Source organism: Macrobrachium rosenbergii, chromosome 42, assembly GCF_040412425.1.
Source record: "Macrobrachium rosenbergii isolate ZJJX-2024 chromosome 42, ASM4041242v1, whole genome shotgun sequence".
Lineage (NCBI taxonomy): Eukaryota > Metazoa > Arthropoda > Malacostraca > Decapoda > Palaemonidae > Macrobrachium > Macrobrachium rosenbergii.
In genome coordinates this window covers 56,329,088-56,351,347 of record NC_089782.1, presented here as the reverse complement: position 1 = coordinate 56,351,347, position 22,260 = coordinate 56,329,088, and the positions used below count along the sequence as shown (strand labels likewise).

The 22,260-nt window shown below is 45.6% G+C and overlaps 1 protein-coding gene across 1 annotated transcript in view; it reads right to left on the bottom strand.

Moving 5' to 3' along the window:
• Positions 1-71: 71 nt before the first annotated feature.
• LOC136828447 (divergent protein kinase domain 1C-like) overlaps positions 72-22,260 on the bottom strand; it is a 90,808-nt gene continuing 68,619 nt past the window's right edge. Inside the window, exon 3 of the mRNA XM_067086517.1 lies at positions 72-3,290. Within this exon, the coding sequence (XP_066942618.1) occupies positions 2,466-3,290 (825 nt within the window). The 3' untranslated portion in view covers positions 72-2,465. The remainder of the gene's footprint in view (positions 3,291-22,260) is intronic.

The window sequence follows — 22,260 nt, the reverse complement described above, 5'->3', positions numbered from 1 at the left end:
TCGCAGCCGAGTCCCAGCAGAGGTGAGGTTCAAAAGCGTGACATAGATGATGATGATAAAGGGAAAGAGAACATTTTGACCTCCTTCCACCACTGTTGAAACTTGCCTCATCTGCAGCAGCCAAAAATCACAAAGACTAAGTCAGAGAAATCAAAGGAATAAGGATACCCAGCCTATTTCCAATGAATACAAAGGAAGGCCATGACAGCAGGATTACCTTATCTAAGGCAATCCTACTGCTACAGAACCTCCAAGTGGCTAAATCTACTGTACCTGAAAGGTAAATATGTTAGCAAGTATTTTGGAGAACAAAACAGCTGTTGTGTAATTACCAGACACTGTTACATATCGGAAGAAAACAGCATTCATATTCCTTGCAAGAAGGCTTATTTAACCAATGGGTTTGAACATGCAAAACAAACCCATAGTCAACAACCAAAAAGGGAAAAGGAATACTCAAGTTTAATCATGAAAGTTTGGAAAGCAAAAGTCAGGCAGAGAATCATGAGAAATGTCTGGACTTGAAGGTGCCTAGAAGCAAAGTGGAGTGCAGACCAACAGGTAGGCGGGGCTCCCCTCGCCTGTAAGTAATTGACTGCCTTGTCAATGAGTTTGAATGGCTCATTCCAGCTTGCATCACAAGCTAAATCCTATGTAAAGAACAAAGGTTTGTATTTGTGTAGGAATAAACGTAGTTCACATACATGTAAACTTTCAGCAATCAGCATTTGCAAACTACCTTAACCACACATCACAAGGAGTGACATGAACTGTCATACTCACATACCAAATTACTTTACCATTCTTAGCTTGAATAAAAATAGCGGGATGTTGAGGCTGAGCATCAAAACTAAACATGTAACAGTAGGGACATTAGACATACCTGTATTCTTGCATATGTAGGAGCCCTCCTATTGAACTCATTTTGTCAAAAGGCCCTTGACTTGCCAAATCCCCTCAGAATTTTACTAATGGTTGCTTACACTGACCATTTCCTCTATAGATACAGGAGACTGGTAATTTTAAATAAAGTCAACTGAAACAAAGATGAAAATACTGTACAGAAAAGAAGTCCTAAGTCATCCACAGACAGTCAGTCTTCTCAGAATGTCCTTCCTCGACTGCAATGTAGACATGTTAAGATTCTTTGCAGTTTCTCTTCAGCACCCAGCTAGCTGTATGGTTCTTTGCCTTTTACTTTTTATCCATTCCCTTTTGTCTCTACCCAACTAGCTGCCCAACTTCTCAAACTTTACCTTGCTTACAACAGTTCACACCACCTCTCAGAGAACCTTGCTTAAAATAGTTTACACCAGCCTTCAGAGTAAAAATTTTACCCACTTCCTGGTTAAGCTTAAACTTTTTATAATAATAATGACTCTGGATTCCAGTCAAAATACATCACTAGCTGGCTGTAGCTAACATAATCATCGTAGTTCCCATCTCACCACTTTTGAAGACTCAAGATTCTCATCCTTTCTGTAGTCTTAAGAAGTTTTGTGGAAATCTCACTGCAGATTGGCATTAATGCTGTACTTGCACTTCAAGGCATCATACTGTTCCCTTTCAGTTTTGAACTTCCCTGGGGCATAACTAGTGATATTTGCATCCCTATTATGAAAAAGTCCTGCCTTACAGTATGTGGTTAGCCATGCAAACAAGCACCCAAAAAATCACACACATGGAAAATATGCTTCCTCCTTGAATGCCTGACATACATTTTCATACACGTCATCTTGCCTAATCAGAAGGTCCTGCACCTGTGCAGCAACATTCATAGACAAAAGAGACAGGTGAGCAAACCTTGGTGAAACAAATACTTAGCTTCAAACTACCAACCGAATCACTAATATAAAAAAGTTGCAATCCAACATTATGTTAGCATATGAATGAAAAATTTTTAAAAACCGAATACCACATACACTCTGAAGCAGTGAAAATAATGTATTGGGAACAGAATTTGTCAATAGGGCCTTAAGCGAATGTTAGTTCCTATTGAAAGGGAATCATGAAATATAAGCACTTGACAGATGATGCAAAGCTATCCCAGCAGGTAATGTCTTACATACTAACCACTACTTTAACTAATTTTAAATGCAATTCTTCATTCAGCTTGTCAATTTTAACTACATATTCATATTCAAGTAAAAATACAAGGGTTGTTTATTTGTATGAACACATTTTGAATAAATATACTTCTGCTAAAATTCTCACGTTGTTGTACCTCCAAATCACTTGTGGTTACCAGCTGTCAGATGTAACTATTTTGAAATCACAGCTGAAACCAATAATGCTTAATGCAACGCAAATTGCTACTACAAAATACAGTGTTTAATTACCTAGAGGATGTTTAAAATTTGAGCAATAAGACTCCTCTGTAAAGATCTTGTGTCTTCATTAGCAGCGTATTTAAAAATCATCTTTAGTGTGTTGCTTGTTAATCAATGAATGTTCCTCTGCACAAACTAATACATAAGAAGACTAGCAGCCTTTTTAATGACCTCAGCAATACCATCGACTGTCATTCCACGATTGGTTCTGCATAGTTCTAAAGCCTCTAACAATTCCTCATTTGCTTCATGAGATACAAGTAAGCCATAAAGTGATATTAAACCCTCAGTGTTCCCAAGAAAAATTTTGTCACATATCACTTGCAAATTAGTATTTGTGCGTTCCAAACCACATTTAGCTGTTTTCTGGTGGCACTTCCCTTTACAGTCAAAATAAGAGCAGTCTTCATTATCTGTACATGCTGGTGTGTGCTCCAACGTCTTTATTAAAACACTATCTGTTAGAATAGAGTCAAGATCTAAAAAACTGACTTTATTTTTATCACTCCAACCAAAGTGATCATGTTTAACATCACACAAATGTAAAGGCTCTGTCCACACTGAGTCTAGTCGTCCTACATACTTGACAATATCCAAAGCTTTCCAGAGCCTTTCCCGCCATGAGAAGTCAAAAGGTCTCATAGCATTTTTTGTTAAGGGCTGGAAGTATTCCATGGAATAATAAATTCCACAGGTCCCAAGAACTTTTGGGAAGATGTTGTACTCTTCAAAGAGGAGTGATGTCAGGAATTCATGGTCTTGGGTAAGCAACCAAAAATTTCTGTGGTTAACTATCGACTCTGTATTACCTTGATAGACATTGCTATGATCAGTTAACCTAGATAATATGTCTTGATTAACTTCTCCATCAATGAAATTTCCAACATATATATTAACCATATGCATAAATTCATCTTTTGATGGGATATATGGATTTGCTGCTTTCGTGTTCCAATATTCCTGAGGAAGAAAAGTAAAAGGTCAAATTAATGAAACATAAAAACTTACGAGATCTTCAATTCTACATAAAAATTTTGAAACTAATTATGTTGTATTTTAAAATACCTTTTATATAAGTGACTAACCAAGCAATTACATTGCTAACAGCTTCCTACCACAGCAGACCAAAAATTCAAATTTGGTGGTGGTGCCACCATCACTAGTGTAGGTGACAGGGTCCTGCACACTATTGGGACTGACAATTACAACTCAGCAGGAAGCATCAATTCGTTTGAGCCAAAATACGTCCATCTATGAGGAAGGAGGGACTGTTCGACTCCTTCTTCTAAGCGCCCAGCAGCATCGCTGCCTCTCCCTCTTTCGTCACCTCAAGAGGATTCATCTTTGGCCCCGATTAAGCGCCAACTGGATGATTTGATGGCTTTCTTTAAGAAGAAGATGGTACCTAAGTCCGAGGAGTTAGTTCTCTCTCCTATTTCATCAGAGGAGGAAGAAGAGGACAATGATTCAAAGCCTTCCTCAGCTTATTCGAGTCTCCTCAGGTTCCTGTTAACCCTTAAACGCCGAGCCTCTATTTACAAAAGTGTCTGCCGTATGCCGGCGCGGTCTGAGAGTTAGCGCCCGCGCGAATGAAAGTTTTTAAAAAAATCACAGCACGCTTAGTTTTTAAGATTAAGAGTTCATTTTTGGCTCCTTTTTTTCTCATTGCCTGAAGTATAGTATGCAACCATCAGAAATGAAAAAAAATATCATTATCATATATAAATATTGGAATATATGCGCTGTGAGCAAAACGGTTAAAGCTAATGAGTTATTTTTTTTCGTTGTATTGTACTCTAAACTGCGATGATTTTGGTATATAACAAATTGTAAAACGATCAAAGCAACACAGAGAAAATATTATCACAAAATGATGCATGAATTCGTAATGCTCGGACATAAAAAAAGTTTTTTCAAAAACTCACCATAAATCGAAATACTGTGCTAGAGACTTCTCGTTTGTTGCAAAATGAAGGTAAATGATTGAATATTACTAAAATGTAAGAGTTTTAGCTTACAATTGCATTTTTCGACCATTTCGGTAGAGTCAAAGTTGACTGAAGGTTGAAATTTTGGCACTTATCGTGATGTATATGAAAATATTTCAAAACTGATAAAAGCAATAACCATGAGTTATTTTTTGTTGTATTCTACATGAAATTGTGCAAATTTTCATGCATAACACTTTATGTAACGCCTAATAGAAAACGGTGCAAAAATTACGACAAAGTGACTAAAGACATTCTGAAATTTTCAGCAGAGTTAGCGCGCACGGAGGTAAGGAAAAAGTTTTTTTCAAAAATTCACCATACATCGAAATATTGTGCTAGAGACTTCCCGTTTGTTGCAAAATGAAGGTAAATGATTGAATGTTACTAGAATGTAAAAGTTTTAGCTTACAATTGCATTTTTCGACCATTTCAGTTGAGTCAAACTTGACCAAAGGTTGAAATTTTGGCACTTATCATGATTTATATGAAAATATTTCAAAACTGATAAAAGCAACAACCATGAGTTATTTTTTGTTGTATTCTACATGAAATTGCACACATTTTCATGTATAAAACTTTATGTCATGCCTAACAGAAAACGGTGCAAAAATTACGACAAAGTGACTAAAGACATTCTGAGATTTTCAGCAGAGTTAGCATGCATTCGATATTTGGACAAACTGGAAAACCACTTTCACAAAGAATCAAACAACACTGTGAGAACTGCCCAAATATCGAATGCATTATTCGTACATATGAGAGATTTAGATCATCCTATTAACTGGAGTAAAGCAAGACCTTTAGTCCCTTGCAATGACAGTTAAAAGGAATATCATCGAATCTTGTTTTATTAAGTCAAATAATGAAAGTGTTCTAAATTTAAGTCTTGGTTTATTTAAACTTGATTCTTTAATAATTAAAAAAGTTGTTGATAAATATAAGCAAAATTGATATTAATTTTTATACGTTACTGCAATCTGAATGGGTAATATTCCGTTTTCTTTATGGTTAAGTATATATTTGGATTAGTTTGTGACCGCGTGATCCCGGATTTGCCGTGGATTAACCTTTTTCTTTTAACCCCCTGGCAATTAACCATCTGGTATTCAAGGTTATACATGCTTTTGGATTTTGTAAGCCTAAACTTTAGAATGTCATTTTGTTTGGTCTTAGGTTCAGTTTGTGACAGCTCGATCCCGGATTATCCTGGATTAACTTTCTGTTTATTACCCTTTGACAATTGACCATCTGGTATTTCTTGTTCTATTTGTTTACCTTGTAACCTTCTTCATATTTGTGTCTCATTTGTGCCCTGACGATGGCCAATAAACGTGAAAGCGCTTGGTACTACTGAACTTCTGCCTCTCTTTTTCCTGTGGGATATATATATATATATATATATATATATATATATATATATATATATATATATATATATATATATATATATATATATATATATATATATATATATATATATATATATATATATATATATATATATATATATATATTTCTGAGCTCAGTCCCGTGTCACCCGGTGAAATTCCATACTAACACGAATTTCTAGGTATAAATATTGCTAAATATACCAGAGAAAAAGCTTTCAGGAATGCTGGAGTTACTACCCCAGATCGAAAGCGTCTTCTATATTGAAGACGCCGGTATAACCAAGGGTGAGTGAAAGAATCACAACCACAGAGCCACACTCGATAGACATCCCCATGTCAAAACCCCCCGGGAAGAGCGGGAGCCGCACCAGCTCCCACACTCACCCGCCGCCAAGCGGCGACTCCAGCGCCATTTGAACCATTCCATTTCTAGCACGTGATCTTCAAGATTTGTTTTTCTGTGTGCTCGTGCTTTTGGCTAAATTTGCCTTTTTCTCAGCATGTCGCCGAGCAGCTTTTCTGTCACCAAGTTAAGTACCATCTTATTGTGGGGTTTTTATGATAAGTTTGACTGTTTCGCCCGTATATTCATATTATACGTGGTTGTTGTTATGACGCCGGCGCCCCCAGTCAGCCATGTCGACCGTGAGTTTCGCCCATCCAGCTTGTTCTGTTTGGGGCTTCTCCTTGTCGTTTACATTACTTATCGTTATCCCCCTAGGATTCATCCTGGTGGCGTTTCCTGGGCGGGTTGTTTCGGTGTTTCTCTATGTTGATTTTATTGAACCGCATATTGGGGTTCCTTCATTAGGGTTCCCGTCATTTTCCCGCTTAGGTTTCACCCCAGGATGTTTTCCCCTTTGACAGTTTTAGCTATAATTATGTTGTGATGTGCTGGTGCCTTTAATCAGGTGTTTTATTGCTTTGATTATGTTCTACGGGGGAGCGTCAGGTACGGTTTTATTGTTTACTCCCTGTCGCTCCTCTCGGTTAGGCTATGCGCCTTGCACAAGCACAAGATTAAATTATTGTTTATGTATATATATTATTCTTAGTGATGGTGATTTATTTTTATCTGGTTACATTGGTTGTGTGGGGTTCCCCTAGCCTGCCTATGTCACGTTAGGCTTGTATTTTGCATCCTTTGGCCTCCCGCTCTCCCTTTCACCCTGAGTTAGGTTAGGTGTGAGGAGGGGATCAGCAGGTAGAGAGAGTTTCTGTTGTTGTTCCTTCCTTTGGCCGTTGTTTGGGTCGTAGAGTGAGACCCCATTGTCCTCCCCCTTCTTTATGGAGGGGTAGAGGCTTTTTCTGTGGGTGTGTCTCCTCGGTGCTATTATAGCATCCCCCCCCTTTCGTTCGGCTCTGGTGGGTTTTCAGCACGGGAATTTCTCTCCCCGTTGTTTCCTCATTTCTCCCTTCCCTTATTCCCTCCTGTTAGCCTAGGCTACGCCTAGGTGCGGGTGTTAGCCTGGGCTACGCCTAGGTGCGGGGCGAGTGCGCTGAGGCCTTAGGTTGCTATCCCTTCCTTCCCATATTCGGAGTAGGCTATGACCTTCCACTGCTGGTATTAATTTACTTGGCGTGGTGTGTGTCTGCAGTCGAGCGGGTGAAGAATCTTCCCAGTCTCCTGTTTTCACTTGCTCTGGTCTACTCCCATCCCTACCCTCCAACCCTTTCCTCCCCCCCCACCTACCCCTAGGTCAAGCTCTTGTCATCTTCTCGTGCGGGTGACGTCCAGCTGGCGTTCACTCCGAGTTGTGGGCTTTCCTGGTGGAGGGATTCGCCCCTCCCAGGGCAAGTCCCCGATGGCTTTTGCTTGGCTCAGTGTCTTGTTACCCGCTCTCCTAGGATCGAGCAGGTTTCGAACATTCTTAGGAGATTATTGTTCTCACCCTTTATCCGCGTTCGCTTGGCGTTCGAGATACTTTAGTTGGGTTGACTGGCGCTTACTCCGGCCCTCGTGGTCCGGTGGTGTTTGATAGCCTCACCCTACTATTGTTCTCTAGCGGTTGAGGCTTGGGATCTCCGGAGGGGGTGGTTCCGGACTCCGGAGTATGCGGAATTTTTGTATTGTTAACCAGTTACGTTACCATCCTCTGTATTTTATATATGTATATATACATTTATTTTGTCCTGGCGGTTCACTCCGCCGTTAGACATATATTGTTTCTATTATCAGAGTCCGGTGATCCTACCCTTGGGTCCTGCCGTTTTATTCCCAGCATCCCTTGTGGTGAGGCCCTGTTTGCCTCAGCTCTATCGTTCCGCCGGAGTATTCCGGTGGTCGGAGAGCTTCTTGCTTACCACTATATTTAAGTTACTTGTTTGTGCAGGCCCGTCTCTGACGGGGGTTTTTCTTTCCGCCGGAGTACTCCGGTAGCATGGTTTGAAAATACCTGCGCGTGCTTAGTTTAAGTTTCTTAGAGTGGTAAGTTCATGTACTTTTCACACTTACAGACTGTGCGTTGTGAGGAGCCAGGATGCACCGCCACCCTTTATCAACCTTACGGGCATGTGGTGTGCCGGACCCACGCTGGCTGTGCGGTCCGGCTTGATGACCTTATCGTCTGGCATCCTGACTGGTGTGAGGTTTGCTTCGCTCTGTGCGGAAGCATCCAGGACGAGTCAGTAAGCTATTGACTGTCGTTCTTCACGTTAGTTTCAGTCTGATATGTGGTCATATTGTATGTCACGGCTCTTTTATGTTACATTATATTAGCCCTGATTCCCTGCTCTCCTTCAGGCTGACGAGTCCTCCAAGAAGGAGGCCCTAGAGTCTCTCCGCGCCTGGGTGGCTGGGTTCGGGAGGAATGTGCCGTCGGGAAGCCTTACGCCCTTGACGGGAGGTTGAGGGGATCTGCTTTACCCGGCCCCGCTCGCTGCGGCCGTACCTGCGGATCTGGCCACGCACATCATCGAGCAGATCCGGGCCGCGACCCAGCCACCTCAAGAGGACCCCCTGTACGCGGAGTTTTCGGAGGACGTCGCCACCTTAAATTTGGACCTGGAGCCGATGAACACGGAGCCGGACCAGGGGTAGGTAGTGAGGTAAGTGAGGCAGCGGGGGCGGGCGCCCTTTTTGACTCCCCATCTTCCTCTGTTTCTTCATTTTCAGGGTTTGGCAAGTCTTCTATCTTGAAGGACAGGGCTCCATCTGCTGTCCCTAAGCTGAAGTTGAAGACGTCGTGGAAGGCGAAGGCTACAAGTCCTCGTCTTCCCGTAAGGCATCTCCCTTCCCCGTCCGAAGGCCAAGGTTGCTGAACCTGTGGCCTCCGGGAGCAAACCAGTACCTCGGGCAAAGGAGCGAGTAAGAGGGCTGCCAAGCCCAGCCCTCCTCGCCAGCCTGCCTTTGACCCTGAGGCGTTTGCAGGGTTGTTGCTGGAGAGAATCTCTACGGAGGTTGAGGCTAAGCTTTCCAAGATTACGGAAAGGCTTGAAAGTCAGGAGACTCGGCTGGCGGATATGGCTCGCTCCGGCGAGGCCGGTCCGCAGTACAAGATCCCGGACACTGTTGACCTCCCTCCTTTCGATGTAGGGAACCCGTGGCGTTTTGCTCTTCGTGCCATCCGGCACGAGGACACCATGACCATTGAGGGTCTTGGTACTAGGCGTCTGGAGGAACTGGAGTTCTTCCCACCTGATCTCTTGCCCCCTATCCAGGCTTCGTTAGGCTGATGGAGGAAGCCTGGATACGCTCAGACAAGGTCCCAAGGAGACGGTGATCTTCCCTAGGGACCAAGCGCAATCTGCTCTCTTGCGCACTCTCTGAGTGGCGGGCAGACAATACCAAGTTGACCCCTTCAAGGGCAACTATACCATGTTTTCTTTGGGTGATAGGTTGCCCACTCCTGCCTGAACAAAGTTGCTTTGGCAACTGCTCAGGCATGCTTCAAGGCAAACCTTTGCCTCAGCTAAGGGAGACAGACTCTACATCTCTGGTCTTCCCAGGAGGTGAGGAGTTCTGGAAGGATCGCCCGTCCACATTTACAGTAGGTAAATTGGACGCTGATTGCGCGTCTTCTCAGTTCAGTAAGCAGCTTCCTAAGCTCCCGGAAGCTCTCCTGGAGGCGGAGTTTGAGGCACGGTGTCGGCTGAGCCGGTCCCTAAACTCGCTGTGCTTGACGGAAGCGACCGCCGTCTCCTGTGCAGAGGAGCCTCTGTTTCAGGTTCTGGCTAAATCCCTGTTGGCAGGGTTTCAATCAGACCTGTACGACTTTATGGTGGCAAAGTTGGACTGCCGCAAATTCATCTTTGCAGATGCCACCATTCGTCATGAGCCTAACAAGCTCATGAAGACTTCTATCTGGGGGGACAACCTCTTCCCAGAAGACGAAGTCGCAAGTGTCCTGAGTGAAGCAACCAGGGCCAACCAGAGCTTGTGCTCCCGTTGGGGTACCTCCTACTTCAAACGGAAGACCCCCGAATCTGGCAACCCCTAGACTAAGTCTGGGAAACGTTCCAGAAAGCACAGAAGACCTCAACACCAGACGGTAGTTCAGGCAGTCCCAGTCTCGGCGGTGGGCCAACCCTCCACCTCCAAGGCTCAACCCCAACAGTACGTGCTGGTTCAACCAGCTCAATCCCTTGCTGCACCCTCGTACGTCTCCTCGCCAGCGTACAACACTACTATGAGGGCCGTGGGGTCTTTCACGGCCTTAATAGGAGCGCAAGGGGGGGTAGAGGTCGAGCCCCATACAGAGGTAAGGCTGGATCTGCCTCTCGGGGAAAAAAACTGGCCGTGGTAGAGGAAACAAACCTGCTTCCTCTCACTGAGACCAGTCAGGTAGGTGGTCGCCTTTACTGGTTCAGAGACCAGTGGTTCTTTAGTCCTTGGGCACACAGCATTGTGTCCAAAGGTCTGGGTTGGAGCTGGGTCAAGGATCCTCCCTGACCAGATTTTACCAACCCCCCTCCAAAGCCCCACAGGACTTTGTGACGGAGCTTCTCAACAAGAGAGCAATAAAGAAAGTAAGGCACCTCAAATTTCAAGGCAGGCTGTTCACTGTCCCACAGAAAGATTCCGGTCAGCAAAGAGTGATTCTAGATCTCAAGCGTCTAAATCTTTACATAAAATGCGATGTTTCGCATGCTTATGGTGGCTCAAGGCACGGACTCTACTGCCGCGTGGAGCCGCTCACCACCTCTATCGATCTTTCAGACGCTTACTATCACGTCCCGTTGCACGAACTTCTCTCCTTCCTGGGTTTCAGGCTAGGAAACAAGCCTACTCCTTCAAAGTCATGCCTTTCGGTCTCAATATAGCCCCCAGGATTTTTACAAAGCTGGCGGAAACAGTTGTTCAGCAGCTCCGGTCCCGGGGGATCTCCTTGGCAGCATACCTGGACGATTGGATAATCTGGGCCCAACAGTACAAGAGTGCCAGAAAGCTACAGCCATAGTGATCAAGTTCCTGGAATCGTTAGGTTTTCAGTTGAACAGGGAGAAGTCCCGCCTGACTCGGAGTCCCGGTTTCAGTGGCTGGTCTCCAATGGGACCTGTCTCGACAGACTATCTCTCCCGCCGTCCAAGCGGAAGGAGGTAGCCGCATGCTACCAGGAAATTTTTGAAGGACAAAGTAGCATCCCGCTGGTCTCAAGAGAGGATTCTCGGCTCCCTTCAGTTCGCTTCAGTGACAGACCTGCTCTTAAAAGCGAAATTAAAAGACATAAACAGAGTGTGGCGGAGACGAGCCAAGGTCAGACTCAGAGACAGGGTCTCTTCAATTCCACGGATCTTGAAGACAAGGCTTCGGCCATGGTCCACAGTCAAGGGCCTGTCGAAGACGGTCCCACTTCAATTTCCCCCTCCAGCTCTGGTTATCCACACAGACGCTTCATTAAGCGGCTGGGGAGGGTACTCACCAAAACAAAAAGTACAGGGGACATGGTCTACAATGTTTCAACAGTTCCATATAAACACCTTGGAAGCTATGGCAGTGTTTCTGACCCTAAAGAAACTCCGCCCCGCCGTCGGATTCACATCAGGCTGGTGTTGGACAGCGCCGTGGTGGTTCATTGCATCAACAGGGGCAGCTCCAAGTCAGGTCGCAGAAATCAGGTGATGATAGCTATCTTCTCACTGGCGAACAAGCACGGCTGGCATCTGTCAGCCACCCACCTAGCCGGGTGCGGAACGTGGTGGCGGATTCCCTGTCCAGGACTACCCGTTGGAGACGGAGTGGTCTCTGGACGGAGAATCGCTCAATTGGATTTGCCGCCGATTCCGGGACTCCAAAGTGGATCTGTTCGCCACGGAGAGCAATCACAAGCTTCCCTGTTATGTGGCTCCCAACCTGGACCCCATGCCGCTTCACGACGCGATGACCATAGATTGGAACAGTTGGGAGAGGATCTACTTGTTTCCCTAATAAATATGTTGTTGAAAGTACTGCACAAACTCAGGTCATTCAACGGCCAACTAGCTCTGGTAGCTCCCTACTGGCCAAAGAGCAACTGGTTCCTCTGCTTCAGGAGCTCAAGTTGCGGTGTCATCAGATACCCAAACCCAGACTGACCCAAGTAGTACAAACCAAGACTGTGTCAGCTTCCTTAAGAATTCAGAATGCCCTGGCTTTATGGACTTTATAAAGTTTGCTGCAAATAAAGGAGCAACATTGATCCCAAGTTAACACTCTGTTTCTAGAATCTGATAAGAGGGATTCTACGCTCAGGCAATATGATTCAGCAGTCAAAAAAATTAGCATCCTTTTGAAGGCATCTGAAGCTCAAACTATGACTACTAACCTAGCGGTTACTTTCTTTAGATCATTGTTTGAAAAAGGCCTAGCCCCACTATTACTACAGCTAAATCAGCCTTAAAGAAGGTATTTTTGTATGGTTTTAAAATTGACCTTACAGATTCATACTTTTCATCCATCCCTAGAGCATGCGCGTTTGAGGCCGAAACACGCCCACATTCTGTTACCTGGTTCCTTAACGATGTTCTGAAATTAGCCTCTGACATTAATAACTCACAATGCTCTTATTTGGATCTGTTAAGGAAGACCTTGTTTCTGATTAGCTTGGCTTCAGGTGCCAGAATTTCAGAGCTATCGGCTCTCGCTAGAGGTGATGATCATATTGATTTCCTTCCGTCCGGAGAAGTCCTCCTTTCCTGATCATAGGTTCCTAGCTAAAAATGAAGACCCTCAGGACAGGTGGTCCCCTGGAAGGTGGTGCCTCTTCCACAGGACCAGTCCTTATGTCTAGTCTATACCTTAAAGTCTTACCTACAAAGAACTCCACAGTGTAAGTCGGGTCCTCTTTTTATCAGGAAAAGGGTGGAACTCTTTTCGTTGAACGCTATAAGACAGCAAATTCTGTATTTTATTAAACAAGCCTACCTGGATTCAGTCCCTTAAGTTCATGATATCCGTGCAAAAGCTACCTCTACCAATTATTTTCATAATATGGATTTTGCTGAACTTACCAAATATACGGGATGGAAATCACCTCTAGTGTTTAAACGCCACTATCTAAAATCACTCAAGCCTGAAATTTTCTACAGTGGCTGTGGGGAGTGTCATTTCCCCACCTTAATTATCCTTAACCCTTATCCTTTTCCCACTGCCCGCCTGCCTCATTTATTTCTCTGCCTGTTCTCCTGGATCAATCATGCCTCACTGCCTTGCTCCTCATAATTGATGATAGTATTGCCATTGTTATTATTTGTCTTGGTGATTGTGTTTTGATAAGCTGTGTATTTAGATTTAGCCTAGAGGTACTTGAGCTGTTTTTATTTTGCTTCATGTACCTCACATTTTGATGTTGTATATCTCTTATTGAGCATTGCTCTTAGATTTAGTTTACATTTGCCTGTTTGTACCATTATATTGTTGGGTGTGTTGTTCCACCCATACTTATCTGTAATTTGATCTGTTTTGCATTGATGAGATATCATAATTAAATCTATTTTTTCATAGCGTATGTTTTTGTTCATGATCACCTTTTGTTTTCCTTTGTAGTCTTGCAGTCTTGGCATGATTCTCTCTCACTATTTCACCGGGTGACACGGGACTGAGCTCAGAAAAGGGATTTTGACAAAGGAAAAATCTATTTCTGAGAGAGGTCCCGTGTCACCCGGTGACCCTCCCAGGAACTGGTTTACCCCCCCTACTTGCACATGCCAAGCCTGGGGGTGGTGCTAGTCTGGAATGGTTCAGATGGCGCTGGAGTCGCCGCTGGCGGGCGGGTGAGTGTGGGAGCTGGTACAGCTCCCGCTCTTCCCGGGGTTTTGACATGGGGATGTCTATCGAGTGTGGCTCTGTGGTTGTGATTCTTTCACTCACCCTTGGTTATACCCCGTCTTCAATATAGAAGACGCCGATCTGGGGGTAGTAACCCAGCATTCCTGAAAGCTTTTTCTCTGGTATATTTAGCAATATTTATACCTAGAAATTCGTGTTAGTATGGAATTTCACAGGGTGACACGGGACCTCTCTCAGAAATAGATTTTTCCTTTGTCAAAATCCCTTATATATACAAAACACCAATAAACACAGATATATAAAAACTTGTAATAAATATAAAATTAAATATAAAATCAATGCAGAATACTCACTCATAATCCTGACCCTTCATTCTATTCTTGTTATCTCCCTCCTCCATTGAAGAGTCTTGCATTTTTCCTCTCGACATGAAGAGGTACATGTGGAGGGAGACGCGCGCCCTTACTGCAGATGGGCCGCCCTTCAGCGGTCCGCTGCGCCCTCCAGTGTCCCTCGGGTAGGGGCACTCCAATATATGACCGCAGTGTGGTATTTGCGGTCACACTTCCCGATCCTGCAAAGTGCTACCTTCCAGGTGCGACAGACAAACCGGGTGTCTCTTCTTCTGCCATTCATATGCACACCCGGCACCGTTTCTGCTTACGCCCTTCTACGGGCTCCAGTGTGTGATCCCCTACCTGCAGCCGACACACAGGGTCCACTACCCGACGGGACACTGGAATGTCAGGGAGGGCGGCAGCAGGGACAGGGACAGCAGGGGCGGCAGCATCAGCAGGGGCGGTGGCATCAGCAGGGGCGCATCATCAAGGGTGGCGGCAGCAGGGGCAGCGTCAGTAGGAGCAGGACGACCGAGGTTGGCCCTCCTAGCGACATCTGTCCCCCATCCTCTCGGGGCAGATCTGGAGCTCGGGCAGGGGGCGGTGTTGGAAGGCCACCTCAGGATTAAAGTTTATGAGGGCATTCCCGGCCACCTGAGAAACTGGATGTGGGACAACCACCGGTGTCTGAATTGTACCCACAGTAGAGGATGTAGGCATTCTGGAGGGCCAACTGAAGGAGGTATTTGAGGAGCTTCTGTGTCCACCTCCTGGTTCTCTTGGCGAAGGGATAGTACTGGATGAGTTGATCAAAGAGATCAACTCCTCCCATGTGCCTATTGTAGTGCCAAATGACAGTAGGCCGTTGGACACGAAACTCCTCGTATGTAACTCTGCCCCGCTGACGTGTCTTCTTCCGCTGAACGACCTCTTTGTAGATGGGCTCATGACTCGTCGTAATCATAGGCACGAGTCGGACCCCCTTCCAACAGATGACGAAGACATCTCTCTTCCGCCGCCACTCTGTCTCTCCTCTTGCCAGATGTTGCGGCTGGCTAGCGAACCTCTTGAGGACATTTGGGGCCCCACACACCAACCGAAGGGTACCACTGACGTGCACACCTGCTTCATACAGTTCCTGGGCCAGGGATACCAAGTTATAATAATTATCCATAAACAGGTGGTATCCCTGGTTATGGAAACGATCCACAAGACCGAAGACAGTGTCACGCAGCGTGGAGAAGACCCCCGAATATACAGAGAAGTCAATGACGCATCCAGTGTTGGATTCCGTAATAAAAAATAATTTCACACCATATTTCTTTGGCTTCTTGGAGTTGTACACTTTTATGCTTAGACGCCCTTTGTATGGCATCATCCCCTCATCCAAAGAAAGGTTCTTGGAAGAAACCACGAGAAACTGGCACCGTTCACGAATGTACTCCAACACTGGGCAGACTAAGGTGAGGCGATCTGGGTTATTCTGGGGTATGGCCCTTCGGTTGAAGGCGTTGAAATATCTGTCCAATGCCAGGAAACTATCACGGGGTATAATGCCGGGCACATTGGGCGTACTTAAAAAAAAATTCCGCCTCCAATATTGCCTGACGTCGGCAGCAAGCATCATTCCAAAAAAAATGTGGAGCCCCAAAAAATGCGCCATGTTCGTGAGGTTACAGCCCCGCCATCGATACGACAACATCGTCTGCAGTTCCTCACGGCAGTACCGAGTGTAATCCGCCGTCTCTGCAACGAGGTATTCCAGCAATTCCTGCGTAAGGAAGAGCTGAATGAACCCCAGTGCAGTGAGAGGCACAGGGACGGTCAGTCCAGGTGCTGCTGTGAATGGGTGCATGTTAGGTGGGGTGGGGTCCTCCAACCACCCCTCATCACTTTCGGACGAACGACCTTCACCTAAGCTGCCGCGACGTTGCGACCTTCTACAGGCACGCAGCGCGCATGACTTCGCAACACATCCCCCCTATGCCCATCTCCTCACTTTCACCATCACTTTCTGTCTCGTCCCCGCCAGCCACAATCCGTGCCTCCTTCTCCTCCTCAGACTCTCCCTCATAAGCACTGAAACCACTGAACTCGAGTTCACTTTCATGCTTTGGCTCTCGTACGGACATTGGGGGCAAATACTTGTCATCACTGACATCAGGCGTGACGTCCTCGTCACTAGATGACCAACTGCCATCAAAATGAGGACTTTCCACCTGCTCTCGATCGAGCTCCAACAAGTACTCATCAATGTCCTTTTGTTGGAGGCCTCCCAAATGTTTATGAATGCTCCTCAGGACACCCCGATGTTTCCTAGGGGTCGCAAAAGGCACAGGGTACGGTTCTTGGTCCCTTTCGGCCACACGTGGCCGTACAACACGGCGTTGAAAAGCTGGGTCACCTTGGGTGCTTGGTCCCTCTCCAGCATCCAAATCTAAAACGCACCTCACACGCTCACTACTGACAGGCAATATGCGCCTTTCACGGTCCTGACGACGTTGGGACATCTCTGCAAACGTCCTATTGCGTCACAAACACGTTAACACTTGCACAAGTTCGGCAAAACACGAATGCATCGAGAAATTGCTCTCTGATGATGCGTTGCTGATGCTTTGTAGTGCGAGAAGAAAGAAATTCGCGCATGCACAGCTGGGTCACGCTTGTAAACAAAACAACAACAGCGTGATCCGCGAACTCCAGCATCCTCAAGGCGCATGATTTAAAATTTTCCAAAACTAGGCCTATAAGTATTTTTTCGTATTTTATGTCCACTCGGCACCCGACAGACAATTTTTGTTGACATAAAATACGTCCAGTCGACGTTAAAGGGTTAATGAACTTCCCAGACTTCTTCCAGCCTGCTCCTCCGGATTCTCCTGCCTCTATGTTTTTGATGAGGGAGCAAGTCTCTGACCCTTGCCTTCCTAAGCTCATCCTCTCCTCTTCGTCGAAGAGAGTGTTGAAAGAGGTCGATGAGTGGTTGATTTCAAAGAGGGTTGCTGGCAAGGCTACTTTCGCTTTTCCTCCTTCGAAGTTTCTTGAAGAGGTACAGGTTTTATGCCATTGGGGAAGCACCTTCTTTGGGAATTTCTGCCTCCTCACAGGGGGACTTCTCTGGCTTGGTTGATGCATTGTGTCGTACTGCTTTCATCTTGGCAAAAGTCTTCTTCTCATCCCCTGAACTGGATCATCTTGTTTGTAATATTTTCAAGGTTTTGGAGATTTTTAGTTTCCTGGATTGGGCAGTGGGGGTTTTGACATGGAAAATTGAAAACTGTCTAGCCCTTGCAGAAGACTTTGCTTAGGACTGGCTTAATGTTCTGTCTTGTGCAGACAAGACAGTGAGGGACGGTTCAACTGAACTTACTTCATTATAAACGATAGGTTCGTTGAAGAAGCGGGAGCTGTAGTGCTCCTTTGCTACTAAAGGAGTGACCACCATCCAGAAGTCAGCTCTCTTATTTGCTCAGCTTGATAAGTCTTACCTCTTTCCCCAGGACCCATTAAAGAAGTTCTTTCGGCTCTGCAGAAAAAATTGACTACTGATCTTCTGGCCCAATCGTCGAAGCGTCCCAAGGTAGCTCCTGCAGTCATTTCCAAGACTTTTTCACCTCTGTAGCCTCAGTCCTTTCATGGAGGAAGATCCAGAACCCAGTCCAGACCTCACCCGAACCTTCATCCACGAGCGAAGTCATTTAAGAAGTCTTTGGCCAAACCGGCCACCAGTAAATGAGACCTCTGTCCTTTGTGCCCCAATAGGTGCCAGGTTGCACCTTTTTTAGGAGGAATGGAGTCCCAGGGGTGCAGAACCTTGGGTAGTGCAGGTTCTGAAGACAGGCTACTCCATTCCTTTCAAACAGACTCCTCTGCTTTCAAAGTTGGCGATCACCTTAACGCCTTACTTGGCAGGGTCCGAGAAGTTTTTGGCCCTTGCTCTAGAGGTGGTTTCTCTCCTTCGCAAAGGAGCGGTGTAGGAAGTTGTAGACCAGTTGTTGGAGGGGTTTCACAACAGGCAACAGGCTTTTTGTTGTCCCCAAAGCTTCCGGGGGCTGGAGAGCTGTTTTGGATGTCAGCGCTCTAAGCTTGTTTGTGACAAAGACCAAGTTCCACATGGAGACGAACTGGTCTGTCATGTCCTCTCTCCATCAGGATGACTGGATGGTTACCCTGGACATGCAGGATGAGTATTTTCATGTCCCCGTCCACTCAGTCTCGAGGAAGTTCCTGAGGTTCATCTTTCGGGGCCAGATTCTCCAGTTTCGGGCTCTGAGCTTCGCCTGTCCACAGCCCCACAGGTCTTTACCCAATCCTCGCTCCCCCTTGGCAAGTGGCTTCATCTTCTTGGAGATCAACATGTCCTTATACCTGGACAATTGGCTTCCCCCTCTCCCATCAGAGGAGCAGTGCACTGAAGGAAATACAAAGGACCCTTTGCCCTAACGAAGGAGTGAGGCATCTTGATAAATGTACAGAAGTCCCAAATGGCTCTGTCTCTAAGCATTCTTTATTTGGGGATGACTCTGAACTCTTTGAGTTTTTCGGGCTTCTCTCTCCCAAAGAGGGTCGAGTCGTGTCTTTGGACTGTGCAGGAGTTTCTCAGCCTCTCGACGTGTTCTGCTCTCTGGTCGATGAGCCTTCTCTGTACTATGGCCTCAGTGGAATCTTTTGTGAGGTTGGGCAGACTTCACACGAGGCCCCTGCAATTCTTCCTGAAGGAAAATTGGTGCAGGAAGACTTAGTCAGACTCCATAGTCTTCCCAGTCACGTCAGAGATCAAGGAGGATCTCCGATGGTGGTTATCCAAGGACAGACTTCAGGAAGGACTCTCTCTTTTTCCTCTGAACCTCAGCCTAGAACTCTACTCCGACGCCTCATACATAGGGTGGGGAGCCCTGTTAGGGAGTCAGAGAGTGTCAGGGACGTGGACGCAGTTTAGATATCGCTACATATAAACATTAAGGAAATGAAAGCCTTTCACCTGGGCCTTCAGGCTTTTTCTCCACTTGCATCAGGGAAAATAGCTGCAATTTACTCAGACAACATCACAGCTCTGTCCTACACTTGCAAGCAGGGGGTCACCTACTCTTTCAGTGTCTGGGAGGCAGCCCAGGACCTTCTTCTATGGGCGGAGCAGAATCAAGTCAAGCTGCTCCCTTGCTTTGTGCAGGGGAAGATGAATGTTCTGGTGGACCAGTTAAGCTGTGGTCACCAGGTTCTCCCTACAGAGTGGAGCTAGCATTCCAGAGTCTGCAGCGATCTGTGGAGGCTTTGGGGCAAGCCCTCCATAGATCTCTTTGCTACATTAAAGAACAACTGACTTCCTCTCTTTTGCTCACTAGTCCCTGACAATTTAGCTTGGATGTCGGACGCAATGTCGTTAGACTGGACAGGCCTAGAAGTCTACGCCTTTCCCCCTTTGGGATGATTCGGGAGGTTCTGAACAAGTTCAGTTCTCATCGGAACATCTTGATGACACTCGTCGTTCCTTTCTGGCTGAGGAAGGAGTGGTTTCCGGACTTGCTGAGACTGCTCGTGGATTTTCAGAGGCTTCTCCCACAAGAACAGTCACCTTCTCAAACAGCCACATTTTCACAGGTACCATCAAAGGTTGTCTGATCTGGCCCTGACAAGATTCAGACCGTCAGGAGCCTCGTCAGAGCAAAAGGATTTTCACATAGGGCTGCAGAGGGTATTGCTAGATGTAGAAGAGCTTCTCCTAGCAAGTTCTACCAGTCCAAGTGGGCAGTGTTCAGAAGGTGGTATGCACAGAATAATGTCTCTTCTCCTGAAACCTCTGTAGCCCAGATTATGGACGTCTTGCTCTTTCTCAATGCTGTTAGAGACTGTCACCCTCTACAATTAAGGGATATAGGGCTATGCTTAGCTCAGTGCTCAAGCACAGAGGCCTTAACCTGTCTATGAACCAGGATATTAGTGATCTTCTCAAGTCTTTTGAGACCTCCAAGACAGAGAATCGCTCTTCAGTCCCTTGGAATTTGGATGTAGTTTTAAAGTGGTTTGTGAGCTCCTCTTTTGAACCTCTTCGTTCTGCCTCTTTGAAGTCACTCACTCAGAAGACTCTCTTTCTTGTAGCGGTGGCTTCAGTGAGGTGAGAGTCATTGAACTCAAGCAATGGATAAGAAAGTTGGTTTTGCACAAGGAGGTGCAGTTTACTCTCTTTCACTTGATTTCCTCACCAAGAATGAGGACGTTTCTCATCCGTGGCCCCGCTTGTTTATTATTAAGAGCCCGGAGAACATTCTTGGGCCAGAAGAACAGAGACTTCTTTGCCCTGTGAGGGCCTTGCGGCTTTACATCCGCAAGACTGAGAAGACCGGTGTTCGGTGAGAAACCCCTCTTGCCCGCTCTCTAAGAATGCCCTCTCCTTTTTCTTAAGGAGCCTTATCTCAGAGGCGCATTCTCAGATCCAAGAGGACGCCTTCCTGATCCTGAGGGTAAAGGCTCATGAGGTTCGAGCCATCGCCACTTCTCTTGCATTTCGTCATAATATGTCATTGTCGTCCATTCTCCAATCGACTTTTTGTAGATTGAAATCTGTTTGCTTCTCACTACCTGAAAGACGTGGAAGCAGTTTTTGATAATTGTAGTATGTTAGGGCCTTTATCCATGGCTGGCATGGTGTTGGGAGAGGAAGCACAGGGGGCGAACTGTCCCTCTACTGTCTCCTCACATTGGTTTTTCAGGTGTTGAGATGTTGGGAAGCCTGGGGGTATAAGCATACCTGGAGTATCCACCAGATTTTTTATGGTTGGGGTGTTGGTTGTCTAGTTTTTATTGTGGTGTAGGTGACACTGTTTTTTTTTTCATTCTGGTCATGCCCAGGCAAGGGCACCTCCTTTTGCCTTTGTCAGCTGTCGGTGTACCTCCACAGCTGCAAAGTACCCACTGAAGTAGAGGTGACTCTGGCCAATACGCCAGTTCCTCGTTGGGAAAGACGGTAGAGTTGTCGCCTAGCACTCGCTAGACCCAAGTTTGAGTTTCCAGCCGGCTAATGAAGAATTAGAGGAATTTATTTCTGGTGATAGAAATTAATTTCTCGCTATAATGTGGTTCAGATTCCACAATAAGCTGTAGGTCCCGTTGCTAGGTAACCAATTGGTTCTTAGCAATGTAAAATAAGTCTAACCCTTCGGGCCAGCTCTAGGAGAGCAGTTAATCAGCTCAGTGGTCTGGTAAAACTAAGGTATACTTAATTTTTTTTTTTTTTTTTTTGCCAATCGCCATGCCCTCTACAGGTTAAGATGAGTACCACCAGAGGCAGTATTTACCTGTAGCAGCTCTCTTACCAGGTAAAGGTACAACAAGCATTGTCTCAATGCTAGCAAACTTCTAGTTCAAAGTCATTATCTTTTAATGTTTTGGATTAGTTTATGCCCATCTAGCCCACCTCCTCCCAATGTGGAGTCAGCTATGTAATTGCTTGGTAAGTCACTTTTGAATTTTTGGTCTGCAGTGGTGTGAAGCTGTTAGCTATGTATTGCTTGGTAAGTATATATAAAACTTTATTTTATTATAAAAATGTCACTTTCAAGGTTAATCTTAACAGGGGAACTTCCTACAAATGGAAAATGAATTATAAAAATGTGAATTAGGATGTTACCCTAACACTAGATCTAAACTAAAATGAAATATTATTTCACTTGTCACTAACAATATCACTCTCTATATGAAAACTCTGAAGTACCTCTTTGGAAATGTAAACAAAGTACAGGCAGTCCTCAGTTATCAGCGGGGGTTCCGTTCTGGGGGTGTGATGATAACCAAAAATCGCCACTAACCGGAAATCGGCGATTTCTGGGGCTTTTTCGGCGATTTTTGGGGCTTATCAGCGCCAAAAAGCGCCGATTTTCGGTTATCGGTGCCTCTGTTAGGTATGTATCGGGCGCCAATACCCAATTATCGGTGCCGATAAGCGGAAATCAGCGATTTTCAGCGCCGAAAATTGCAGATTTTCGTCGCTAGACAAGCCCCGTAAAACTG